The sequence below is a fragment of the Giraffa tippelskirchi genome, chromosome 5 (assembly GCF_054371585.1).
Source record: "Giraffa tippelskirchi isolate mGirTip1 chromosome 5, T2T-mGirTip1v1.2.pri, whole genome shotgun sequence".
Taxonomy (NCBI): Eukaryota; Metazoa; Chordata; class Mammalia; order Artiodactyla; family Giraffidae; genus Giraffa; species Giraffa tippelskirchi.
In genome coordinates, this window is record NC_137279.1 from 129,472,865 (window position 1) to 129,497,154 (window position 24,290).

General features: G+C 41.5%; 1 protein-coding gene across 14 annotated transcripts in view; it reads left to right on the top strand.

Moving 5' to 3' along the window:
• Window positions 1–24,290, top strand: part of TGFBR3 (transforming growth factor beta receptor 3) — a 260,538-nt gene that overhangs the window by 213,325 nt on the left and 22,923 nt on the right. For 12 of the 14 annotated variants that reach the window (XM_081486439.1, XM_081486431.1, XM_081486432.1 and 9 more), the window contains 8 exons: window positions 1,128–1,275; window positions 7,113–7,302; window positions 8,956–9,290; window positions 9,706–9,858; window positions 12,725–12,865; window positions 13,033–13,191; window positions 18,029–18,328; window positions 21,216–21,336. In XM_081486439.1, coding sequence (XP_081342565.1) covers window positions 1,128–1,275; window positions 7,113–7,302; window positions 8,956–9,290; window positions 9,706–9,858; window positions 12,725–12,865; window positions 13,033–13,191; window positions 18,029–18,328; window positions 21,216–21,336 — 1,547 coding nt within the window. The remainder of the gene's footprint in view (window positions 1–1,127; window positions 1,276–7,112; window positions 7,303–8,955; window positions 9,291–9,705; window positions 9,859–12,724; window positions 12,866–13,032; window positions 13,192–18,028; window positions 18,329–21,215; window positions 21,337–24,290) is intronic. The other 2 variants (XM_081486435.1, XM_081486437.1) reach the window with 1 other exon arrangement.

The following is a 24,290-nucleotide window of genomic DNA, read 5'->3' on the forward strand; positions in this document are numbered from 1 at the left end:
ATCCTGCCCAGGACTGGAAGTTTAACTCTCTTTATCAAGAATGATTAGGGAATTTATGTAAGAAAGAAAAGGGAGAAAGTAGGCCTTTCTCCCACTTTCACCTGCATTTCATAGGGATTAGTGAGTTAAACTGTTAATTTATATTATAGAAGGATTTTGCAGTTAAAATTCTAATCAAAGTTTGATTTCAAGAGTGAATAAACTACAGATTGGTTTTGGTAATACTGAAAATGGAAATTTTGTCCCATGTGAAGAATTGTGGAAAATGAAAAAGGAATGGGAATAGAAGCAATAGAAGCATGTATACTTAGGTATTATGCCTAAGGCTTCATTTGAGTACTATATATCACTCATTTTATGCTTTCTAAATGTGTAAAACCAAGATGGAAATAAAGACTTTCCTCTAAATCCAGAATGCCAGAGATGTTATTATTTGGTAAGAATTTTCTTTTGTACTGGATTCTTAGAAGTTTGGATTGTGTTCCTTAATTTTCCAATAATCACTTGGTTGACCATCTGTTTTTTTTATTTTAATAGCTATCTCCAGAAGTTTGGGGAAGTTAATGCAGATATGATTTTGTAACAAATGTTAATGGCTTAAGCAAACCTTATATAAGTCAAGAAATGCTCTAGCCTTTTGCCTCTTATTTTATTCTGAAGTTTTCTAACTTTTTTTTACGGCCTCCTTCTTGCATCCACCCTGCCACCCTCCACTCACCAAACTGCCACCCACTCCTGGCTTGAAGGATTTTGAGCATATAACAAATTAGAATGTTACATATCAAAGGTGATGAGCCTGAAGAAGCAACGATTCTGCTTCAAAAGTAAACTCTTCTGGTTTGTTCAAGTCCTTTTCAAACAGTGGCCACATGAAGTAACTACCTTTTTTTCCCCAGTGAAGAGAAAAATTTTAGGCTAATTAACCACAGGCGTATTTTTGTATTGTTATGTAAAATCATTTTGTTATGTGTGCACTAAACAATCTGTTTTGCACATGTCATTTGCCTGGGATCCACTCCAGCTTTTTAATCAACTGGCCAGACACTGGAAACATGAAGACTTGGAAGAGGGGAGTTGCAACTTTCTGGCATTTGGGTCCTAACTCTGCCTTTGTTTTCCACTCACAGTGCTTTCCAGGTGGATATCATAATTGACATAAGACCTTCTCGGAAGGATCCTGAGGTGGTCAAAAATCTGATCCTGATCTTGAAATGCAAAAAGTCTGTCAACTGGGTGATCAAATCTTTCGATATTAAGGGAAACCTGAAAGCTATTGTAAGTTGGTTAAGCGTTTCTTTGTTTTGATGAATGGCAGTAATTTAAGCTGTGTTTGTTTGTGTTATTTTTGTGAAGTTTTTCTCCATTATTTTTCTCTCTATAAAATAGGCTACTCCTTGGCTTCTCCTGTCAAGGACAGGCAGTGTGGTACTTAAAAATGGTCTTTGGGGTCAGTACAGACCTGGATTCAAGTTCAGACTCAACCACTTATGAACTGTGACCTTGGGCAAGTCCCTTCACCTCTCTGGATCCCACAAGCCTCATTTGTGAAATTCCTGAAATGTATTAGTGTGCTTTCCAGTCTTGTTGTTGTTGTTTAGTTGCTAAGTCGTATCCTACTCTGTGACCCCTTGGACTGTAGCCTGCCAGGTTCCTCTGTCCCTGGGATTTCTAGTCTTAGTAAGTATAAAACAGTGAACACAAGCATTTCATGGCTGAGAATCCTGTGGGGGCCTCAGTGTCATGGCTGTGAGTATCAGCTCTTACTCTGGGGTTGGGTCTTTACGAAAGATGTGGGAAACGAGCTAACTCCAGCTTATTTTTCTTTTCGAGACAAATACTTGGTATTGGCATGTGTTTTTGCTTGCTCCTAAGGATAAAACCCTGGTAAAAGAATTACAGCCGTGCACAGGTTAGTGAGATGATGCTGGAAAAGTATCCCCAGCCTGCTTCCTAAGCATTCTATTTCATGAAGGAAATATATGTAAGAAGTTTAACTGGGTGGCATGATGGGCAGACAGCAGCTCATTTCCGGAAAAGTTAAATGTTGAAATTTGGTGGAATACATTTTTTCCAATTATGTTTAGGGAGATAGCTATTTGACAGAATATTGCAGCAAATTATATTGAAAGTTAAAGAAGAATTCCCCTTCCTCATTTTTAAAAATATAATTATCTCTTTGCATGCATGCGTGCGTGCGACCCTATGGACTGTAGACCACCAGGCCCCTCTGCCCATGGGATTCTCCAGGCAAGAATAATGGAGTGGGTTGCCCTGCCCTCCTCTAGGGGATCTTCCTGACTCAGGGATCAAACCCATGTCTCTTATATTTCCTGCATTGGCAAGTGGGTTCTTTACCACTAGTGCCACCTGGGAAGCCAAGTTATGTCTTCAGCATCTCTTTTTGTGGGCTTAAATAATGTTAGTGCATTGTCTTTTTAAAAAAAATTTTCTTTAATTAAATTAAAATTTAATTTAAATTAAAATTTTAAAACTGGAAGATAATTGCTTTACAATGTTGTGTTGGTTTCTGCCATACAACAACGTGATCCAGCCATCAGTATACCTATATCCCGTCCTTCTTGAGCCTCCCTCCCATCCCACCATCCCACCCCTCTAGGTCATCACAGATCACTGGGCTGAGCTCCCTGTTTTATACGGAAACTTCCCACTAGCTATCTGTCTTACACGTTGGTAGTGTATATGTGTCAATGCTACTTTCTCAATTCATCCCACCTTCTCCTTCCCCTACTGTATCCACAAGTCTGTTCCGTACATCTGCATCTCTATTCCTGTGTGTTGTCTTTTTTAAAAACTGTGGCCAGTTCCTCTTTCAGTGCCTGCACTGAATCAGTTGGAGTGGGGTTTACGTTTTCAGTGGGTTTATGTTCTGGGAGAGGGATGCCTTTGGCATCGGTATTATTCATTCATGGCACCTTCTGTGTGACAACACAGTGAACAGAGCCAACAGTCCCCTAGGCAACATCCTGTATGAGCATTTGCCAGAGGCAATGGGTAAAGCCATGAGCACACACATCTTAATTTTAAAGTAATCATTTCTGGTTCCTGTGGGTTTGTTTTTTTTTTTAACTTTTAGGGGATCCCAATAAACCATCATGTGTAGTGGTGATACATCAATTTGGTATTGAGCGCAAAGCCTAGCAGTGATTTTCTGAAGTCAGAGCTGTTGTGATTGCTTTCCCTGGCATGGCATGAGCAGTGTTGGTAACCTGGGCTGTTTGCAGCCTTTGCTGCCTGGCACACCAGCCAAATGTTTTTAATTTCAGAATAACAAAAACAGGAAAGGGAATCATGCTTTGAAAGGCAAAAACATACGGTACATTTTGATTCCCTGCTGGTGTTCTTGTGTAAATGTTCTCTTGGCCCTGACCCTTCGATGGCTCTTTCTCTCCCTGAGCATGTGTGCCTGGTCCAGGGCAGTCCTGGAGTTCGCTCTGAAGGTCCCCACTTCTCCTATGAATCAGAGAGGCTAGAAAAAGAGATTGCTCATCTCAGTGCAAGATCTGTTTATATTACTCTCCTTGGCTGTACTCCTGTTCCAGGCCAATTTTGGACAATGCATGACAACATTACTAAACAATTAGGTAATGTTTCATGATGTTCCTTTTTATTTTCCCAATCAGTTTCATGCTTTGTGATTTCTTAACTCCCGTCTCAGATGTGAGTTCTGACTGTGCTAGGAGGGAAAGTTACCTGCTAATAAAAAGGTGGAATGGAGAGAATGCTGGCTTTGGGGCCAGCCAGGTCTAGATTCAAATCCTATTTCCAACTGCTATTATCCTAGTTGATTCTGGGCAATCTCATTGAACTTTGAGTCTGTTTCCTTACCTGTGAAATGGATACAATGATAATACTCACCTCCAGAGTTCTTGTGAGGTTTAGCAGAGTCCGTTCATTCATTCAACAAATATTTGTTAAGTGTGCCTTGGGTATTTCATCTAAAGCAGTCAGCATACTGCCTGCACATGGTGAGTTCTTAGCTACATGTACTACTTCTGTGAGCCTCAGGTTCCTCTTCTCTAGGAAAGAATAGTAACGCCTACTCCTTGTATTTTGGAGAAGAATTAAATGAGAAAACACATATTAAGCACTTAGCACAGTGCCTGCCATAAAAGATGGTGGTAGGGAGTAGGTTTGTATCTTCCTTCTATTAGCAATTTTTTAAGAGTTTGTAGGGACAATTAACAAAGTGAAGACAAAGACAAATGTCTACTAAAGGAATTGTGAGGAACTTGATGGGGAAAATTTAAAGAAAAGCACCATTAAACATACATAGGTGGTGTGTGTGTGTGTGTGTGTGTGTGTGTGTGTGTGTGTGTGTGTGTGTGTGTGTGTGTGTGTGTGTGTGTGTGATGGGGAAAATTTAAAGAAAAGCACCATTAAACATACATAGGTGGTGTGTGTGTGTGTGTGTGTGTGTGTGTGTGTGTGTGTGTGTGTGTGTGATACAATATGTGTAGAATGAACCCTCTAAAAGACAGGATGGTCCAAAGACACAGAGGGTTGTGCTGGGGCCAGATGGGATTACAAGAAGTGTCCACATTACATCATCATGCCCAGCTCTGGCTTTTAATTCGGGGCCCTTATGGACCATGTATAATCACATTTTGGAAAAGACTCCAAAACATAAAAGAATAGATGGAGATAACTTGTTAGAAATTTTCTGTTGAACAATTTCATAGGGCCTCAGGGCTTCAAGTTTGCAAATAGTTTATTCTTAGAAGAGATATTTTTTGATCCCAGTGGGAATATGGACTACACCCTCTACCTAACTTTTCCTCCAGCCCCCACCCTCCCAGATACCAGCAGTTTTGATGCAGGTGTGTGGATGGTGAGGCAAGGGGAAGGTACTCAGACTCTACTTAACTCACTGTCCTTCATGAAGATATGGCTGGGAAATATGGAATATGGCTGGAAAGATATGGTGGTATTTGAGACCTCCTTGAATACTCCCTAATGGAGTAGCTATACTGAGGCCTTGGGAGCCTGGGGACTCCCAGAAATACAGGATAAGGAACCCATTCATTGCTGGGAACCAACTTGATTGCCATTGTCCCAAATTTTGCTGCTTTACAAATGCATAGATAGATTTCTAGCCTTGTAAATCCTGAGGTGTAATCAATATGAGTTGTGCTGACAGCTCCTAGTGTTCATGTGGAAAGGTGTAAACAACTCATTCCATATTGCTACAAAAAGAACAGGTGGCAGTTACGATGATAGTATTCTGGAAATACAGTATTTTCTCAGCTGTCCAACAACATGAAAGACTAGGGCAGATGAGGCCAAGCAGTATTGTTTAGGCCAGTGTTGCAACTCCAGCCAATCAAAACGACAGGCTGCCTTGAAAGCCCGGAAGAAGCTGTGCTGAAAAAACTGCTGTTGACTCAATGAGTAAGAAGGTCTAAGAACTAATTGGATCCTTCTTTACTTCATTTTAGTTTCCTTCCGTCCTCCTCCTCTCCCTCTCCTCTTTCTTCTTTCGCTTTCCCTAAGGAATGTTTTCTGAATCCCAGTAAGAGCAGAATAATCCAAATCTGTGAAACTGAGGTTTATTTTATTTTATTTTATTTTATTTTGCTAATGGCTACAGAACTTGGTCAAAGCTCTTTCTGGTCCCTTTGCTTGCATTATTGTGACTTGCTTATCTGATAAGGACTTCGGGTAGTAGAAAAATATACTGGGTGAGATTCTTTCAGCTTTGAATTGAAAATGTGTGTCCTCAGCCAGTATCCCACAACCAGAGAGGCCAAGAGAACTTAGAGGCTGTGAATCTTCTATGGTTTTATAGTGGGAAAGGATTAATATTTAGTCATGTTAGGGGCAAACAGAATGGGAAACAAATGAGGAATTTAGGAAAAATGCTGCATGTATGCAGAAAAAAATAATTGGGCATGGAAATTAAAGTGATTTTTATATGGCATGAAATGGAATAATCCACTAGCTAGAAGGGCCTTCCAGCCCTGTAGGAACAGATGTTGAAAATGTGGTGACTTCCCTTTGGGTGCTCCCTGCAGCATTCAGCTCCCTCACCATCTGAGGAGATCACTGCAGTAGGATCAGAGAGTAATGTGAAATTTACCTTCCATGTTCTTATTACTCAGAGTCCTTGGATATTCTTTCCTGGAAAGATTTCTATCACTCAGTTTTAATTTTTAACTGACTACCAAATGAAAGTTAATTTTAAGAGTTACTTGTATTGCAGGATAAAAGTTTTGGTACTTAGAGGCATGGTGGCTTAATTAATATTTTAGACCATAAAATCTAACCATGTTCCATTAATAGAACTGGCAAATGTCTATAGTTACAGGATTGCTAAATTGATCATAAGTTATAAGTGAAATATCGACAATTGATTGTTTCACCCTGTGGCATTCATAGTTTACAAAGATAGGATAGTCTCCACAGTGAAGTGACTAGGTTGTGCCTTCTTTCATTTAACTCTAGGATATAGGAAGTAGGGGGTTCCTTGGTGGCTCAGCAGTAGAGAATCTACTTGCCAATGCAGGAGATGCAGGTTCGATCCCTGGGTGGGAGAGATCCCCTGGAGAAAGAAATAGCAACCCACTTCAGTATTCTTGCTAGGAAAATCCCATGGGCAGAGGAGCCTGGAGGGCATTGCAAAAGGGTTGGATGCGACTTAGCATCAACATAGAAATAACAACAACAACATAGAAAGCAGAACACAAGCATGTTCAGGTAATATAGCATACACATTTCTGTATACTTTATATATAATTTTAAATAAAAATAATAAAAGTTTTGTATCATATTTGATGTGTGTGTTAATAATTTAAACATTAACTCGAGTGACATGCTTATCATGCTTATGATAATTAGATTTATCCACTAGTGACAAAAATGATTATGTTATTTGTGTCAACATAAGCAACTCAAATGTTGTGACCAGTCGGCATGAATAGATATTTCTTAATCTGCTGTTACAAGTTTTCACATCAGTATTCTCAGCCCAAGGAAAGTAGGGATCAAAAGAATAAATAGTTTGCTCATACACAATAGAGAATCTATTTGTTTCAGGTATTAAGGCACTGTTTAATTTTATAGACTCATGAGTGAAATTTTATTATTATCTTCAGGCTCCTAATAGTATTGGCTTTGGGAAAGAAAGTGAAAGATCTATGATAATGACCAAATCAAAAAGAGATGACATTCCTTCAACCCAAGAGAGTCTGGTCAAATGGGCTTTGGACAATGGCTATAGTCCAGTAACATCGTACACAGTGGCTCCTATGGCTAATAGATTCCATCTTCGGCTTGAAAGCAATGGTAAGTATGATTTTTTTGCTGTTGTTTGTATAAAAAATATCCCGCCAAATGAGCTTTCCAATGAGGAACTTTCACTTCAAGTCATGTGGTGCTGTTTTTCTGTTGCAAATTTTAACAATTCGTTTGACTACTTCTTACTGTAAAGCTTAAAGTTATGTAGAATTTTGCTAGATTATTTTGGGGAAACTATCTTGAATACAGACTTTTTACTAACATAGGGTCACTTGCGTATTGGAAAACTTTGTTATAGATCACTTTCTCTCTGCATATATTAAGGATAAATTAGTCTGGGTTCTTTTCTCAGAGGAGCCTAATGATCAGTTTGGGCTGAGATACAGAAGGGTTGGGACTGCAGGAGAGAAGTCTTAGGTCAGGCCATATCTCATAGGAAATCACGAGGACTCATACTTGTGCTTTCTCATTCTCACCCAGAGGGAATATAGGAGTTATTACCCCACTTAGATGGAGAAAGCAGAGGCTTAATAAGTTCTTTGAGATTCTCCAGAGTCTTATAGCTACTAAGACTTGAACCCCCTGTTTTCTGATCCCTAGATCTCTTGCTGATTGCATGGTACCACAACTGAGTGCAGGGTTGGTAGAATGAAGGTTGGGAGTCCAGGTTCAAGTCCCAGCCCTGATATTTGATCACTGTTTTTGGAAGTTGCTTAACTTCTGAGCCTCCGATTCCTCCTCAGCCATATGGGGGAAACAATAGGACCTATCTCACAGGGTGGTTGTGAAGGTTTTTTGTTAACAAATTGAAAACCTCCAAACCTCTTACTTCTTCTGGACCCATACAACTAACTGTGCCATCCTTTTTAAAAAAAATGGTATTGAAGGAGAGCTAATGTCTACTGTCATCCTCTTTTCCAACTCCCATTGCAGGATGGATTAACCTCAAGTATGTATCAGTTGACTTTGAAGGAATAATTGAAGCTAAGCAGCTTTTTCTTTTTGTTGGGGGGACTAGGTTCTAAAAGGCCAGGGTACCTAGATATCTGTTAGAATTTAGCAGTGAAACAGGAGGTAGCAAAATAATTTCAAAATAGCAGTATTGTTTCAAGAAATCTTTAGAGAGACTGTCCTAAAGAATCTCTAGATTCAAGGAAAGTATTTCATTGGCATTTGAATGGAATAATATCGTCCCACATAACTTATTCAAATAGTAGATTTTTTTTATAGCTTGAAGGGCCTTAGAAATCATCTAATCCAGCAGTTCTTAATCTTGGCTACACATCAGAATCACATGGGGAGCTTTAAAACATAATGATTTAAAGAGAGTTCGGTTCTTAATTGGGTTGGGGTACAGCCTGAGCATAGGGATGCTTTTTTTTAAGCTCCCAGAGTGATTTCAGTGTGCAGCCAAAGTTGAGAACCACTGATCTAATCCAACCTCTTAATTTAAAAAACCAGGAAACCACAGCACAGAGAAGTAAGCTACTTACCCAAAGCCACCAGACCAGTTAGAAAGAACATCAGGACTAGAATTCAGGCTTTGAGACAGACTCCACATTTCCTTTATACATTGCTCATTAGGGGTAATTTTATATATGCCCGTTCTTTGCTCATTCCTCCCATTCTCACCTCTCATGATAATGATTGTGACCTGACATCAAACACTGATGATGTTCTGCCTTCTTCTCTTACCATCAGAGGAGATGAGAGATGAGGAGGTCCATACCATCCCTCCTGAGCTACGGATCCTGCTGGGCCCTGGCACTCTGCCTGCCCTGGACAACCCACCCATTCGGGGAGGGGGAGGCCGAAATGGAGGTTTCCCCTTTCCCTTCCCCGACATCTCCAGGAGAGGCTGGAAGGAAGGGGGAAAAGATGAGATCCCTCGGCCAAAGGACCCCGTCATCCCCGGCGTCCAGCTGCCCGCTGGTCCCAGAGAGCCAGAGGAGGTGCAGGGCAGCACAGATGTTGCCCTGTCCGTCAAGTGTGACAATGAGAAGATGACTGTGGCTGTAGACAAAGATTCTTTTCAGGTTGGTGCAGTTTCTTAAAGGAGAGAAGGGGAGGTTACCTCCCTGTCCATCTCACCTCAGACTGTGTGAGTTATTTCCAGCTCTTTCGCTTTTGAGCTCTGGAGATATGATACTGTTTTCTCAGTTGGATGGGCTCACTTCCCCTTGGCTGTGAGTCTCCCCCGGTTCCTGTTGTTCTCGGGTTGGGGGGCGGATTCCAGATCCTTGTGTGTCAATATTTTGCTATTGAATTTCCAAGGCCAACAAACACAATTCTGGGGCTGTTGAGAGATGGTAGGCTGAACGGAGGTAAGGGAGGAGAGGGAGTGCAGGCTTCCAGTGACCTTTATTTAGAAGACCAGGCAAAATGTGTTAACTGCGTGCTGTAGAATGGCCTGTGGGCCCCTCTTTATGTCTTTGGTGGTGGTTGTTTCAGGCCAGTGGCTACTCTGGGATGGAGCTCACCTTGTTGGATCCCACCTGCAAGGCCAAGACAAATGACACCCACTTCATTTTGGAGTCTCCCCTGAATGGCTGTGGGACTCGGCTCCGGCGAACAGCCCCTGATGGTGTGGTTTACTACAACTCCGTGAGTGTTCTCCGGGACAAAGCTTTCCCTTTGCCTGAGCCTTGCTGGGTGTTACCTTAAAATTAGCCTTAAGATTTCTATGAAAGTGAGGAGGGCCATATACCCCAGACTTGAATGAAGCCCAGTGTTGGTTCTCAACAAAATGGGATGTACTCTGACCCGAAACACTTTTGTTTTGTTGGTGAGTCTGTGGGAGTTTGGAGGCCCTGTTTTCTCTGCTGGAACACTTGTGATGATCTTTCCCACCTTCCCTTCCATCTCCTGGTGGCAAAGTGTTCACTGGCAAGGTGATTATGGCTTTTTCTGGCTAAGCTGCAGGCTCAGATGGCCTGGTTCGCATGAGGACAAACTCCAAGGCTGTGAATGAGCACCTCTGTACAACTGAGATAACCAGATCCATGGTTCATCTGAGATCCATGGCCCCATCTGAGGCATGTCTAGAAGTAGGAGAACTTTTCCCTCCCTCATGAACAAAAGAACCAAAAGAGAGAAGTCTAAAAAGGTCCTTTGAGAAATTGTTAAATCTCTCTCCATCCTTAGGAAAGACCCTAAATTGAAGAACGTCTCCTACTTTCGAAGTTACCCAGAGATTCCCCAATGATAGTCATTGCAGTTACCCTTCACTTTCCAGACATCATTCTTGTCAGTTCACCTTAATCTTTTCAGATTAAATCTGTTTGTCTAGAGGTGGACACTACACAGTGAATGTTACAAGAATTTGAACATGAAATTTCAAAAGGACTTTAAAGTGATAATTTTGCAATTTGAGTTGTACTTTTGATGATAGAAATAGGGCTCAAAGATCCCCGTGTCCAGCTTTGACGTGTGTGTGTGTCTGTGCTCAGTGCCTACCCAGCTTTGACATGGGCTGGGGAGGCCCCGACTACTCTGTTTATTCCACTGCTGGTCCACAGATAGGAGCCAGCCAGAGAAGAGGCTGGCTTTTTGGTCAGCGTGGCTCATGTGGGGACTGACTCTCCTGTGAGCCAAGTTTATTGTTCCTCAGACAATTTTAGAATGTTTGAGCTGGAAAGAACCCTAAGATGATCTCATTCAGCGTCCTCATTTCACAGGTGAGGAAATTGAACTCCGGGGAGTTAAGAGACTTGTTTGGATTTGAGAGACGAGTTAGCGGTAGAGCCAAGACTGAATCCAGCTTCCCGACCTCTCATCCACTGATCTTCCCCCAGCGCTAGGCTGGAGCAGCTACTCCACTTTGTTACTGAAATTATTTATTAACCTTTGACTTCTATGATGAACACTCTTCTGCCAATTCCAACACTCATTTTCTTGCAATTATCCGGTTTTTCCAGATGTAATGAGTGTCATATATTACTGGTATACTTGATTTTGGAATTTTAAACTTTTTAAAAAATATTTCTATATATTTTTGGCTCTGCTAGGTCTTTGTTGCTGTGCGGGGTTTCTCTAGTTGCAGTGCACAGGCTTCTCGTTGCAGTGGCTTCTCTTGTTGCGGAGCATGGGCTCTAGGGCACATGAGCTTCAGTAGTTGCAGCACGTGGGCTCAGTAGTTGCAGCTCCCAGGCTCTAGAGCACGGGCTCAGTAGTTATGGCTCACGGGCTTAGTTGCTCTGAGGCAAGTAGGATCTTCCCAGATCAGGGATCAAACCTATGTCTCCTACATTGATAGGTGGATTCTTTACCACTGAGACACCGGGGAAGCCCTGGAATTTTAAACTTTGGTTTGAATTAACACCAATAAGAGGCCATAGTAACTGGTTAAGTTTAAACAAAAAGTGCCATCTACCTCAGGAGAGAAAAGTATATTGCTTCTTCTTCTTTTTTTAAAAAAATATTATAGGGTAAGTAATAACTTGCTTCAGTTGCATCACTACTTTCTTTGAGGACCTGGGAAAGAATAGAGAGGCAGTTTTCCTTCATTTCTTTCCCATTCTGCTCTCCTCTCAGTGGCTATTTTAACCATTTCTCCCAGTTATAATTGTTTGTAGTAGTTTTCAGACTTAATATCTATTTTCATTTTACAACATATTCAAAATCTAAGGAGGTAGAGCATAAAATCAAACAAAAATTATAACTATCCCATGTATGCAAAGAAATTAGGAGTTAATTTATGGAATCCTAATCCCTGGGTGAATTTTTTCATCTTACATAGAACTAACCTTCTACCAGTGTTAAGATAGGTTTTCATGGCATAGAACTTGATGTTCTTTCCTGCATCTATGTCTCATACAGGAGATAGTGGGGGAGATGGACGCATATAGGAGAAGGGTGAGGAGAGAATGGCTCAATAGTGAACATCAGGTTCTTTGCTTCTGGCTCAAACCAAACTTTACCAAATCTTTTTTTTTTTTTTTAATATTTATTTATTTGGCTGTATTCTTAGTTGCAGCATGTGGAATATGGTTCCCTGACCAGGGATGAAACACAGGCCCCTTGCATTGGGAGCTCAGGGTCTTAAGTCAATGGACCACCAGGGAAGTCCCTATCAAATCTTGATAGACACAACGTACAAGAACTCCTTGGATTAGCCAAATCAGTGTTTCTTAGAGTTTTCAGTATGAAAGCCCCTAAGGAAAAACTCCCCCATCCCCTACAGTACAGGTGGGCCTGTTGAAAACCCCACCAAACTCCATTTCTGTGTCTGGTGTTTTCACACTATTTGAAATACATATTTTATTTTAAATCTTAATTTATCGTGCATTGGGCTTCTTCTTTTTCATTTCTTTGAGGATAAAATCCTAAAAAAACCTTGGAGGTTTTTTTTTCTTAATTAAGTCAGATTTTCAGTTCACCTCAGAATTTATTACATGGGTGTTTATGTGAGGTGGAGCCAAAGGTATGTGATTGGGTGTTTTCATAACATTGTGCTTTCCTTGCCTCTTAGATTATGATTCAGGTTCCACCCTCTGGGGATAGTAGTGGCTGGCCAGATGGTTATGAAGATTTGGAGTCTGGTGATAATGGATTTCCGGGAGATATGGATGAAGGGGACACTTCCTTCTTCAGCCGACTTGAAATTGTGGTGGTATGTGTTTGTTTGTAGGAGGTAGTTTGTAGAGAATGTTGTCTTTTTGGTTGGCTTTAGTCGGGGACCATTGGAAAATAAAATCAGATGTTAAAGGCTAAAGCTCCTAAAGCTACAAGCTTCATTTGACTGTGATTTATTTCCATCTGTTTTCTTCTTTTCTCCAGTTTAATTGTAGCCTGCGGCAGGTGGGGAATCCCCATAGCTTCCAGGACGAACCCAACAGAAACGTCACCTTCAACATGGAGCTGTACAACACTGACCTCTTTCTCGTGCCCTCCCAGGGGGTCTTCTCTGTGGCAGAGAATGGACACGTTTATGTTGAGGTGAGACCCATATGTTAGCCTTGGGCTGTTAGGTTAGCCGATTCGAGATTCGTAGTGGCTCCTGAGCGTAAGTAAAAGCCCCTGGAGGCAGACCTCTTCCTGCCTTCCTCAGCCTTGAAAGCTCTGGGTGAAGGCTTCACTCAGAAAATGCTTCCACATTGGTTTCTGACCAAAGCAGGAAATTTCAGGATTCGTTACATTATGCTAAATGGAGAGAGTATTTTATAGATGAATGGATGAAATGTTCTGCTTTTTTTTAATCAGGGGCGTAAATTCTAATAAAGCCTTGTCCTTACTTTGTCCTTTGTATTTTTGTCAAGGGCATTCATTCAGTAGTTGCAATATCAGAGTTAACAAAGGAATATTTCAACCCCCCTCAGAGACTATCTTTCAAACTGTGCATACTTTTAAGTGAAATACTGTATGTTACCATAGCTCATGAAAATTGTTTTTTTTCCTAGATCATTATCTAAATGTATCTATGGTGGTGGTTTGGTGGTTTAGTCGCCAAGTCCTGTCCGACTCTTGCAACCCCATGGACTGTAGCCTGCTAGGCTCCTCTGTCCATGGGATTCTCCAGGCAAGAATACTGGAATGGGTTGCCATTTCCTTCTCCAGGGGATTTTCCCGACCGAGGGATCGAACCCAGGTCTCCTGCATTGCAGGCAGATTTTTTACCAACTGAGCTATGAGGGAAGCCCCAATGTACCTACAAATTTATTAAAATTATTTCCTATATATAAAAGTAATAACCACACATAATGTAAATCTGTGGAGTGACTACAGAACTATTAGGTAGTGGTGGTAATAATGAAATAACAAAAGCTAAAGTTTATTGTAGATTTATTTTGTGCCAAGCTCAGTTACAGGTTCTCAGTTATGAGTACTCGTATTCTTCTGAGCAGTTCTATGACACAGGACTGTTAATATCCCCATTTTGTGGATGAGGAAATTGAGGCCCAAATTTGTCTAAGGTCACACAGTTAGTACCTAGTAGAGTTCAGAGTCAGAGTTCATACTCAGTCCATCCGGCTCCAGAGACCACACTGTTGTCCACAGGATGCCATCATTTATCCTCAAAGTGCCATTTTCAAGGGGGAGGAAATGTAACCTCTTTGCAGTGCAAATACCCAAGTTCACAGACTGGATTCTAGAGAAGATAATTATCCTCATGGCCCCAGAATGTCTGCTGGTCTTACAGGAAAGTCGTCCTCTATCAAGCTGGTTTTGATGCTAAGATGCAGGCTGGTGTTCTCCTCTGTGGGAGGAGGGAGAAGCTTAAGGGGCCAAAATGGGATACTTCCATATATTAAAAGTGACTTCAGTACACATATTTCTATTTAAGAAAGACAAATAACTCACATTTGTACTGATTCTGGGACGGAGCCCACAGGTTCTAGACATTTTCTTGTATCATCTCCTCCTCTCTGATTTCCCTCTTCTGAGAGATCTTCTCTTTCTCTGGGTACTCCTTTCTCTGTTAGGGAAGATATACTGCTTTCTATGTGCTGTCCCTAATCAGAGGTCTCTCCTGATCCAACATCGGTATTTTCTTCTTGCTTTTCCAGCTGCTCCATCCACATGTGTGGTGGGTCAGTGATGCACTATAGTGCTGTAGGTTTTAGGCGCGCTGCTTAACTGCAGTTTGTTCTTTTCCAGATGTGTGCCTGGCTTTGCCAATTTATGGCTTTACTGCCTAAAATCTTCCTCATACATCCAACTCTGGATGTTTTGGGTTTTCTCCCTCCTCCCCAACTGCCTCCTCCAACCCCCAGTGCTGGCTTACTTGAAATACATTTTCTTTTTCATTCTTATTTTCCCATTTATATATCATCTATATTGTTCATAATTGAATTGAATCAAAGACATTGTGAAAGTAATGGAAAAAAAGAACCAAGTCTTTTTGCTATGCCATTGTAAACATCATTAAAATGATATGTGAAAGTCGCTCAGTTGTGTCCAATTCTTTGCGACCCCAAGGACTATACAGTCCATGGAATTCTCCAAGACAGAATGCTGGAATGGGTAGCTGTTTTCTTCTGCAGGGGATCTTCCCAGGTCTGCCACATTGCAGGTGGATTCTTTACCAGCTGAGCCACCAGGGAAAATACATAATAATACACTGAAGAGAATTTGGGGAAGGGGGAAATGTTATAATCTACTTTATTTTAAAATTGTTTTAAACCACCTAAAATATGAGAGAGAATTGGTATATATTTTGCTAAATAAGATAGTAGCCATGCCTAGTCTTTTTTTTCTCAGTTTGGACTCCACCGCTGATAAGAAAATCTTTTATTTGGGGAAAGTAAGTAAAATTTAATCATTGACTTGGTCTAAAGAGCTATTTCCATGTTTCCTCTTGTGGCCATCCTTATCACATCCCCTCCCAGAATCCCTTATTTCCTCTAGATCATGGTCTCTTCCTTTAATCCAAGACATTATCAGTTTTGCCACTTGGTCTTTGGTCATCTTTGGGTGATAGTTGGTCACACAGTTCGCAGCTTTTCTTTTAGTTCCTTTGTCTTGGGAAATTAAAAATATAAGTCTATATATTGTTTTTGTTGTTCAGTCGATAAGTCATGTCCAACTCTTTGCAACCTCATGAACTGCAGCACGCCAGGCTTCTCTGTCCATCACTATCTCCCTGAGTTTGCTCAAACTCATGTCCATTGAGTCAGTGATGCCAGCCAACCATCTCATCCTCTGTTGCCCCCTTCTCCTCTTGCCCTCAATCTTTCCCAGCATCAGGGGCTTTTCCAGTGAGTAAGCTCTTCACATCAGGTGGCCAAAGTATTGGAGCTTCAGCATCAGTCCTTCCAATGAATATTGAGGGTTGATGTCTAATATAACCCCCCAAATTTAAATCTAGATTAGTACTACTAGTATTAGCAGGCATTTCCTAACTAGCAGAGGGCTGTGTTGTGTGCATATAATTTAGACTTTACAGACTGTCACAGTCACTGTATCTAGTCAGCGTCAGTGCCCTCATTCTATGGGGGGAGAAACCAAGGGTCAGTGCTCATGGCGAGTGAGCAGCGGAGTCCTGCCACTACTCACTTCCAGTCCATTTCAGAGTAAAAGATTTATTGACAATCATCTTTTTTTTCCTCTCAAACAACTTTTTGGAGTACCGTAGATATTCTGCCATTGCATGCTTTCTTTGAGATTAGAGAAAAGGTTTGCATTTCTTCTGTCACACATTTTTTGCATCATGGGTTCTGAGTTCATGTTAAAGGGCACTTTTGAGTAAATAGAGATATATGTAGTTTGCCATTTTTCCAAGATTAAATATCTCATTTTTCAGAAATACTGTAAAAATAATGAAGTGTGAATATTTTCAGACTACTAAATACTACTTCCTGGAAAGATGTCTTACTAAGCACCCTCCCTGACCACATCATGGGCAGCTTGAACTGACCCTGTAGCTATAGTGAAATAGTGAAGAGAAAATGGACTTGGGTTCAGAAGACGTGGGCTCAAGCCTTGGTTTTCCCCAGTATTTGCTAGCTATGATTTTGAACAAATCATCTATCCTGTGTGTTCAGTTTTTCCTCCATTTACAAAAGGAAGATGAAAATACTTATAAGATTGTTCTCAGGGATTAAGCTTTAAGGCACAACAAAATGTCATTATCATCTTCATCATCTTCACTGTTGAGTTTCTCGCAGTTAACCACACAGGGATCTTTCAAAATAGTGCTGTGGGCTAAAAGCCCCGTGTGATGTCAGGGATTTCCCGTGGGTATCTCAGAATGCAAAGTGTGTTTATATCTTCATGCCTTTGAAAGGATTCTGGGGCTATTGGCTTATGGTTAAGGACCAACGTTATTTCTAAAGTGTTTAAGTTTATTTTGATTCTTAGTTTAGTCGAGGAATGAGGCAATAGGGGGGAAAGGCAGTTCACACAGTGATCCATGTGTCGCCAGATGGAGAATCCAGTCTGGTTCAGAGATTTTAGCTGAGTTCAGGATGGTTGAGATTTGAATTCTGTTTACACTTGGCCACACACTACTTCCTGTTTCTAAAGAAAAGAACCTTAACAAGATTTGGACATAGCCCATACAAATGTTTTGTAAGAGGGAAGTGTAAATGAGTCGGAAACGTTTCCAGATTAGATTTCCCTTAAAATACCCCTTGGGCTTAAAGAGTGAAGGGAGAGTACTTGGCAAGGTCTGGTTTGGACCTCTGAAGAGCTGGGACACTTTGCCAGGCCCGTGATCGCCACCAGATTGCACCATGCCCAACATCCAGCCCCAGAAGCCAGCTCTGCCTGCTCACCGTGAAGCAGGACTTTAGATGAATCAGTAGCTTTACTGCAGTGTTTAGGCTCCTTCTGACTTGCTGCAGTTTAGAAGTTTGGTCTTCCCTGCCTGGTTTAAGTACATCTACCTCTGTCCTTTATTTTTTGAGTAATTTTTTAAAAAGAGGTTGCCTTACAAGTGATAGCACTATTATGACATTAGGGTTTTTACTGGTTGGTGTTTTATTTATTTTGGAAAGTCTACTCTAGGTGCATGATGTACTTTTATTTCCCAGAGGACTTATAGGAGGTCAAAGAGACTTATTTATCTTGTATTAGAATCTTAGAATATTAGAATCCAGGCTGGCACTTAAACTAAATAATCCACTGTCATCGTCCATACCAAATTTAAATGGAAAATATCTCTTTCTTCAGTGAGTCTGTTACTTTTGTGATTAGAAAGAAGACTATATAGGTGTGTTACACAAATCAAGCAATGTCTCTCATCAGAAGGGCTGCATTGGTACATTGTCCTTGTGCCTACAGTGAGAGTAAGATGCTAACTTGTTTCTGAATTGCGCTTTCTGTTCTGTTGTAGGTGTCTGTTACCAAGGCCGACCAAGAACTGGGATTTGCCATCCAAACGTGCTTTATCTCTCCGTATTCAAATCCTGATAGGATGTCTGATTATACTATCATTGAGAACATTTGTCCTAAAGATGAATCTGTGAAATTCTACAACCCCAAGAGAGTGCACTTTCCTATCCCACAGGCCGAGATAGATAAGAAACGGTTCAGCTTTGTTTTTAAGCCCGTCTTCAATACCTCCCTGCTCTTTCTCCAATGTGAGCTCACGTTGTGTACCAAAAAGGAAAAGGACCCCCAGAAGCTACCTAAGGTTAGTGGGCCTTCATCTGTTTTCTCCTGTTATTTTGACATCTTTAGGTGAGGCAGTGACCTACCAGAAAGGTTTAATCACAGCTTACTGCAGGCTGAGGTTTTTGGTTTGGGAACTGCCCAGTCAAAGTCATAAAGTTCATGTTAGCAGGGAACTGTGAGTTTCATGGAGTCTTAGAGAATAAATCCTGACAGTATGCTTTTTTTTTCCATGCGTGCTATTCAGTAGTATCTTATGAACGATAAATCAAGACTGTTTTCCATTGAAGGAGAGGTCTGGCTTTATCTTTGCTATTCAGATAGTATGCAGTGCCAAGAGTACAGAGAGCTGAAGGACAAGTTCAACGTGCGGATTAATTTTTCCAGGTCCCGCTGAGATTTGTATTGCAGTTGTTTTTTGACCTTCTCTGTGTGAGTTACAAGGTTGACTTGTCTCATGAGGACTTCTAAGGGAAACTAGCAAATATTTTAATTTTTCTTGGTTTCATATTGTGGTTCGTCATGTTTGCCTCATGTTGCTCCCCACACAGAACCAGTACGTTCTGTTGCCACAACAGAAATCAGAACCCTTTGACCTGGTTGGTGTGGCTGTGGTAGGGGGCATCCGCAAGGGTAATGACCTCATTGTTTTGGCTTTTTGAAGATACAAAGGGTATCTTCCATCTAGTTTTGTTTCTGTGATCTGCCGTAATTATGTATAACTTCGTATGTGTGTTTATTTTAGTCAGATATCTCACACAGTGTAAGCTGACTTCTCATCCTTTTACAGTTGCATATCAGTCAATGTCTAAAAGTCCAATAATTGATCTGTGTCATTAACAATGTATTATAGGGACAGAATTTTCTCACCTGGTACACAGGTTGTGAGAGATGGGTGTAAAAGGAAAAGGAAAAATTATTGTTATGAGATGGATTGTCATTTATCTGAATCCTTTGCACCATTATATTCTCCTGGGCATCAATTTCTTCATTAGACCACAGGAAACTTAATAATACATTTGAAAATATAGTGAATCTGATCCCTTAGTCCTCAAGGAGCACGCACACACGCACACACACATATATATGTGTATATATATATGTATAAGGTGATTTAGGCTGTGTTCTTTAGATTGCCCTAGGAAACATTGGTGCCCTAGCCTGTGGGCCTCCACCTTCCAGTGGCCATCAAGCTTGGGTCATAGCGGACAGTGGTTGAGAGCCATGCAGAACTTCGTGTGTGGCTGTGGGACCCAGAAAATAACTTTTAGGAGTTGGGGATCTAGGAGGGGAGGCCTGGCAGTTACCCCTGTCTTTACTGATAGCTGTGGCTCTCACCTTTCAGTGAGCCTGGCCTATAGCAACCCAGCTTCACGGTGTGTCAGTCTGTGAAAATTAGTCCTAATATTTCCTTCTAGAACATTTAAAGGAGAGTTCTAAGTACCTAGGGTTGACATGGGATGTGACCCTAAGCCTAAGGTTATATCCAAGGCAAGATAGAGTGGAAAGAGCGTGGGGGCCAAGAAGGAAGGCCTGGTTCTTACTAACAGGACATCAGCAAGTTCCTGACCTCTCAGAACCTCCGTGTTCTTGTCTGTACCATTGAAGTCATAGTATAGCCTTCCTTCCTGGGTAGAAGAGCAGGTGAGACAGTGGAGGTGAGGACAGTGGACCATTTATAGAGCTGTTACCACTGTTCCTCTGTTTACGGCCTATGGTTAATATGTCCACACTCCTGTGACTGCTTTCTATGACAATAGACTGAGCCAAAGATTCTTCTAGGAAGAATTCTCAAAGACTGTTGAGCCAACCCTGCTCATTGCTGATGAAATTGAGAGCAGAGGGTTCAGTGACTTGCCCGGGATCTTGCAGTGAATTTGTTGTAGATTCTTGCTTAACCAAGGAACTAGAAGGAAAGTAAGAAAGCTCTTCCTAAAATGCAAATCTTCTCAACCAATTCTCTCCATGAAAAACCCATTGTTTCCCTTTACAGGAGGGCTGTTGTAAAGACTTTTCTTGTTTGTTTGGAGCAGGGGTTGGAGGAGAGGGAAATTGTCTTATAACGTGTGTCTGACTTTCAAGTTGCTCAGAGCAGCAATGACAATAAAGCCACAAGTCTCTGCTCTTTTGTGACTGGAAGATCTGGAAGCTAGTTAACTTTTCTGGGTGCCTTGCTATATAGAGATTTTTTAAAATAATTGATATGTTTCCCCTTCCAACAAAAGTGATTGGATGTCACTGACATTAGCGTTTCACCTATTGATGGGCGTAGACAAGGAGCCAAAGTTATTTTAAAGGAGAAGGTAATGGAAACAGATACGCCAGGCTTGGGCATGCTGGTTCTAAGTTTGGAGCCTGAAAATAGCTGGAAACAGCTGATCTCATGGCCTCCACCCCTAGGCACAACTCCCCAGGACTTCATTTTGGAACATTAAAAGCAGATGACCCTGGAAAGCTTCATTTTGCATGAGCCTATACTGTAATTAAAAAAATCAAATGCACTCGACAACATGATTATCTTTTTGGACAACAAATGTAAAATCTGTCACCCTCATAATGCAATACAAGAAGTTTCCTACCATCACAAATCACAAACATGAACCATTTATGTGTAAGCCAGCTTGGTGAAGGGCCAATGTTCGTCATATAGTTATTTTATTTTTCAGACTAAATAACACTAAAACCTCCAGTTGTTTTGTGGGAATCCATTCAGCAGTGTTTGCATCTTCAAGTGCAGCTGAGAATACACTGAGCCTGCTCTCCTAGCTCTCAGATTATTGGTTCTTTGAAAACCATCCTGGTGTCCTGTTTTTCTGGGGTAAACAGCTGTGAGCTGTCTGATAAGGGGCCACAGGACGACCGTGCTGGCCCTTTTGAGTGACCCCCTGAGTCTGTTCTCCTCTCTGCAGTGTGTGCTTCCTGATGAAGCCTGCACCTCACTGGATGCCTCAATGATCTGGGCCATGATGCAGAATAAGAAGACATTCACCAGGCCCCTCGCTGTTATCCACCACGAAGTACCATTTAAAGGTACGTTCTGGGGAGGCTCGGTCAGAGAACAGTGGCCTGTGTGCTACTCATAAAGAAGCTGCAATACTGTAAATCAAAGCCCAGTTGTATTTGAAAGATAAATTAACAACCATTTAGTAGCTTTAGACGGAGAAGGGAATAGCACCCCACTCCAGTACTCTTGCCTGGAAAATCCCATAGACGGAGGAGCCTGGTAGGCTGCAGTCCATGGGGTCGCGAAGAGTCGGACACGACTGAGCGACTTCACTTTCATGCATTGGAGAAGGAACTGGCAACCCACTCCAGTGTTCTTGCCTGGAGAATCCCAGGGACGGGGGAGCCTGGTGGGCTGCCGTCTATGGGGTCGCACAGAGTCGGACACGACTGAAGCGACTTAGCAGCAGCAGTAGCTCTAGAAAAGAATTCTTTGCCCACGGAGTCTTTTGTTTAGTTGGTTCTCCTGCTGCTGTGCATTAATGATACCATTGCCAATGACTTCCTCTTCAAATATTAGATCAAAGTCTCAGTTGTCTGTCATGATGTCACTCACCCTGCATGCAGATATGCTTCCTCGAGCGTGTCGGAGAGGGTTAGAGTTCCTTCTGGAATTGCACACAGTCCACAGCCCATCTTTCTTTGACCTACTGGTAAAGGCTGTGCTGGCTACAAGCTATTAGAGTGCTTTGTCAGGGATCGCAGATGCCTTTGGGGAGGGTACCATGTATATGAACACCATCTGTCTTAGGTGTCACAGCACAAAGATGTTGAAAACCACTATTCAAGTGTGTTTTTATTGTTTCGTTTTTAGAATTTTATGCACAGCTCTAGGCTTTCCCTGCTAGCTGGCTGTGGGACTCTGGAGCTCTCCTCTCAGGTCCTTGGGTTTCATTTTCTTTATCTGGAGAAATAGGGGGTTGGACCAGATATCTCCCAGAGGCCTTCTCAGCCATAGCACTCAGCTGTACTGTTTGAAGAGGCAAAACAATTTTTCATTCATTTTCCAGCCGTCCTCAAGTTGGTGGGAGATGTACATATTAGATGTTTATTGGTTCCTCATCAATGTTTTTGTTGTTGTTTGTTTAACTTTATTCATTGATTTTCAGCCATTTGAAACAGTTATAATAGCTGCAGTCTTTCTATAAATGGATTGCCCAAGTAGTTCCTTGTTCATTGGGTCCAAGGGAAAAGAAATAAGAATAAATTAATTGTGTTGCAAAGTGTATCATAATCAGGCAACAGCTGGCTCTGTTTTGTACTGTGAAAGTGGTGTAACAGCAGCAACAGCCACCCCATACTCCATCTGTTACTCTTACCTATTTTGAGAGAGGTAATTCTGCCAGTAATTGAAGGCAGCAGCTTGCTTTTTCTTGTGCCAGACAATAATTAGGCATTAATATTGCAGCAGTATAACTTCCAGTAATTCATTCATTCATTCTTTAAGTCTGGTGGTATTTTTCTAAGTAATTCCTCTTGTAAATTAGGTAATTACCTTTATTTAAACTTGGTGTATAATTATCCTGAAAGTTCAATGTTTTCTTTACATAAAAGTTCAAGAGTAAAGTTTTACCAAATATCAAAGCGATTTCATGAGATTTGCTAATTGAGACTAGGTTTTAGTGGAGAAGCATGCGGTGAAGAAAGTTTATTGCTTAGGTTTGTTAAACAAATTGAGAAGGTTAGGCTGTAGGCTGGCTTCCCAGGGGCTGTATGCAAATACTCTTTCTAACTTTACACTGAATGGTGTAGGTTTCCTGGCAGTTTTTAGCCTTTTTGAGTGACTCCTGTCATCTTTTATGTCTATTTTCCTTTGACTCTAGCAGCATTTCTCCTCAGTGCAGGCCAATGGAGTCTGCGCTCTCCTTCTACCTCTCAGGGAATTGGAATAATCATTTATAAGAGGAATGTGACTATTTGCCTGATAGTATTGGTTTCTTTGAAAAATAACATGATCATGAGTGTTCTTCCTGCCAGACAGCCTTATGTGTTACTGTATTAAGATAACAAATACCCCAGTATCTGTGGGCTTCCCAGGTGGTGCTAGTGGTAAAGAACTTGCCTGCCAATACAGGAGACATAGGTTCGATCCTTGGGTCAGGAAGATCACCTGGATAAGGGCATGGCAAACCACTCCAGTATTCTTGCCTGGAGAATCCCATGGACAGAGGAACCTGGGGGGCTACAGCCCATGGGGTTGCACAGAGGTGGACACAACTAAAGCAACTTAGCACACACAGTATCTCTGGAAGTGGGCAGATCTCTTGTTGGGAATAACTTTGGGGGTAAAAATTTCCCAGTGAACAGTTTACTGTCCTTCTACTACATAGATACTCTTTGGAGACCTGGCCAGAGTTCCAGCTCTCCCTGGCCATTTGGTCCATCTTATTTCTCAACAGTTGGGTTTTCTGGGACAGCAGATAGAGGTTGTCTACTTCACAGTCAGCCAGAGAGCAGCTACTCTGTGGCCACCACTGCCAGTAGCAAGGGCACATTTCAGGTGATGTTTCTTTCTTCTCTGGGCACGCAGAATAGGCCATCAAAACTAAATAAGTAATTCTGAGTCCTTCCTCTGGGCCACTGTTGTTTTTTGGGGGTGGGGGAGCACTGTTATTAATGGAACTTTCCTGAGTTTCACAGCACATCTTTGCTACCTTTGATCTCTCAGTCCCTTGGGAACCAACTCTGGGATTAGAATTCTTTTGCTTAAATTTTCAATAATGATGATGGTAGTGGTAATGATGAAGATGGAGATGATGATAATGTTGATCTGACATTTATTGAGCATTTACTTAGTGCAAGGCTTCATGCTAAATGTTTTTTGTGGGTAACAGTATTTAATCCACGTGGCCTCTCTGTGCGGCAAGTCTGTTATAGAGTAAGGGTAAGTAACTTGGCCAAGGTCACACCACATAAATAAATGGTGGGTCTGGGATTCAAATCAAGGAACTTTGAGCCTGTGCTCTTAAATCTTTATGCCT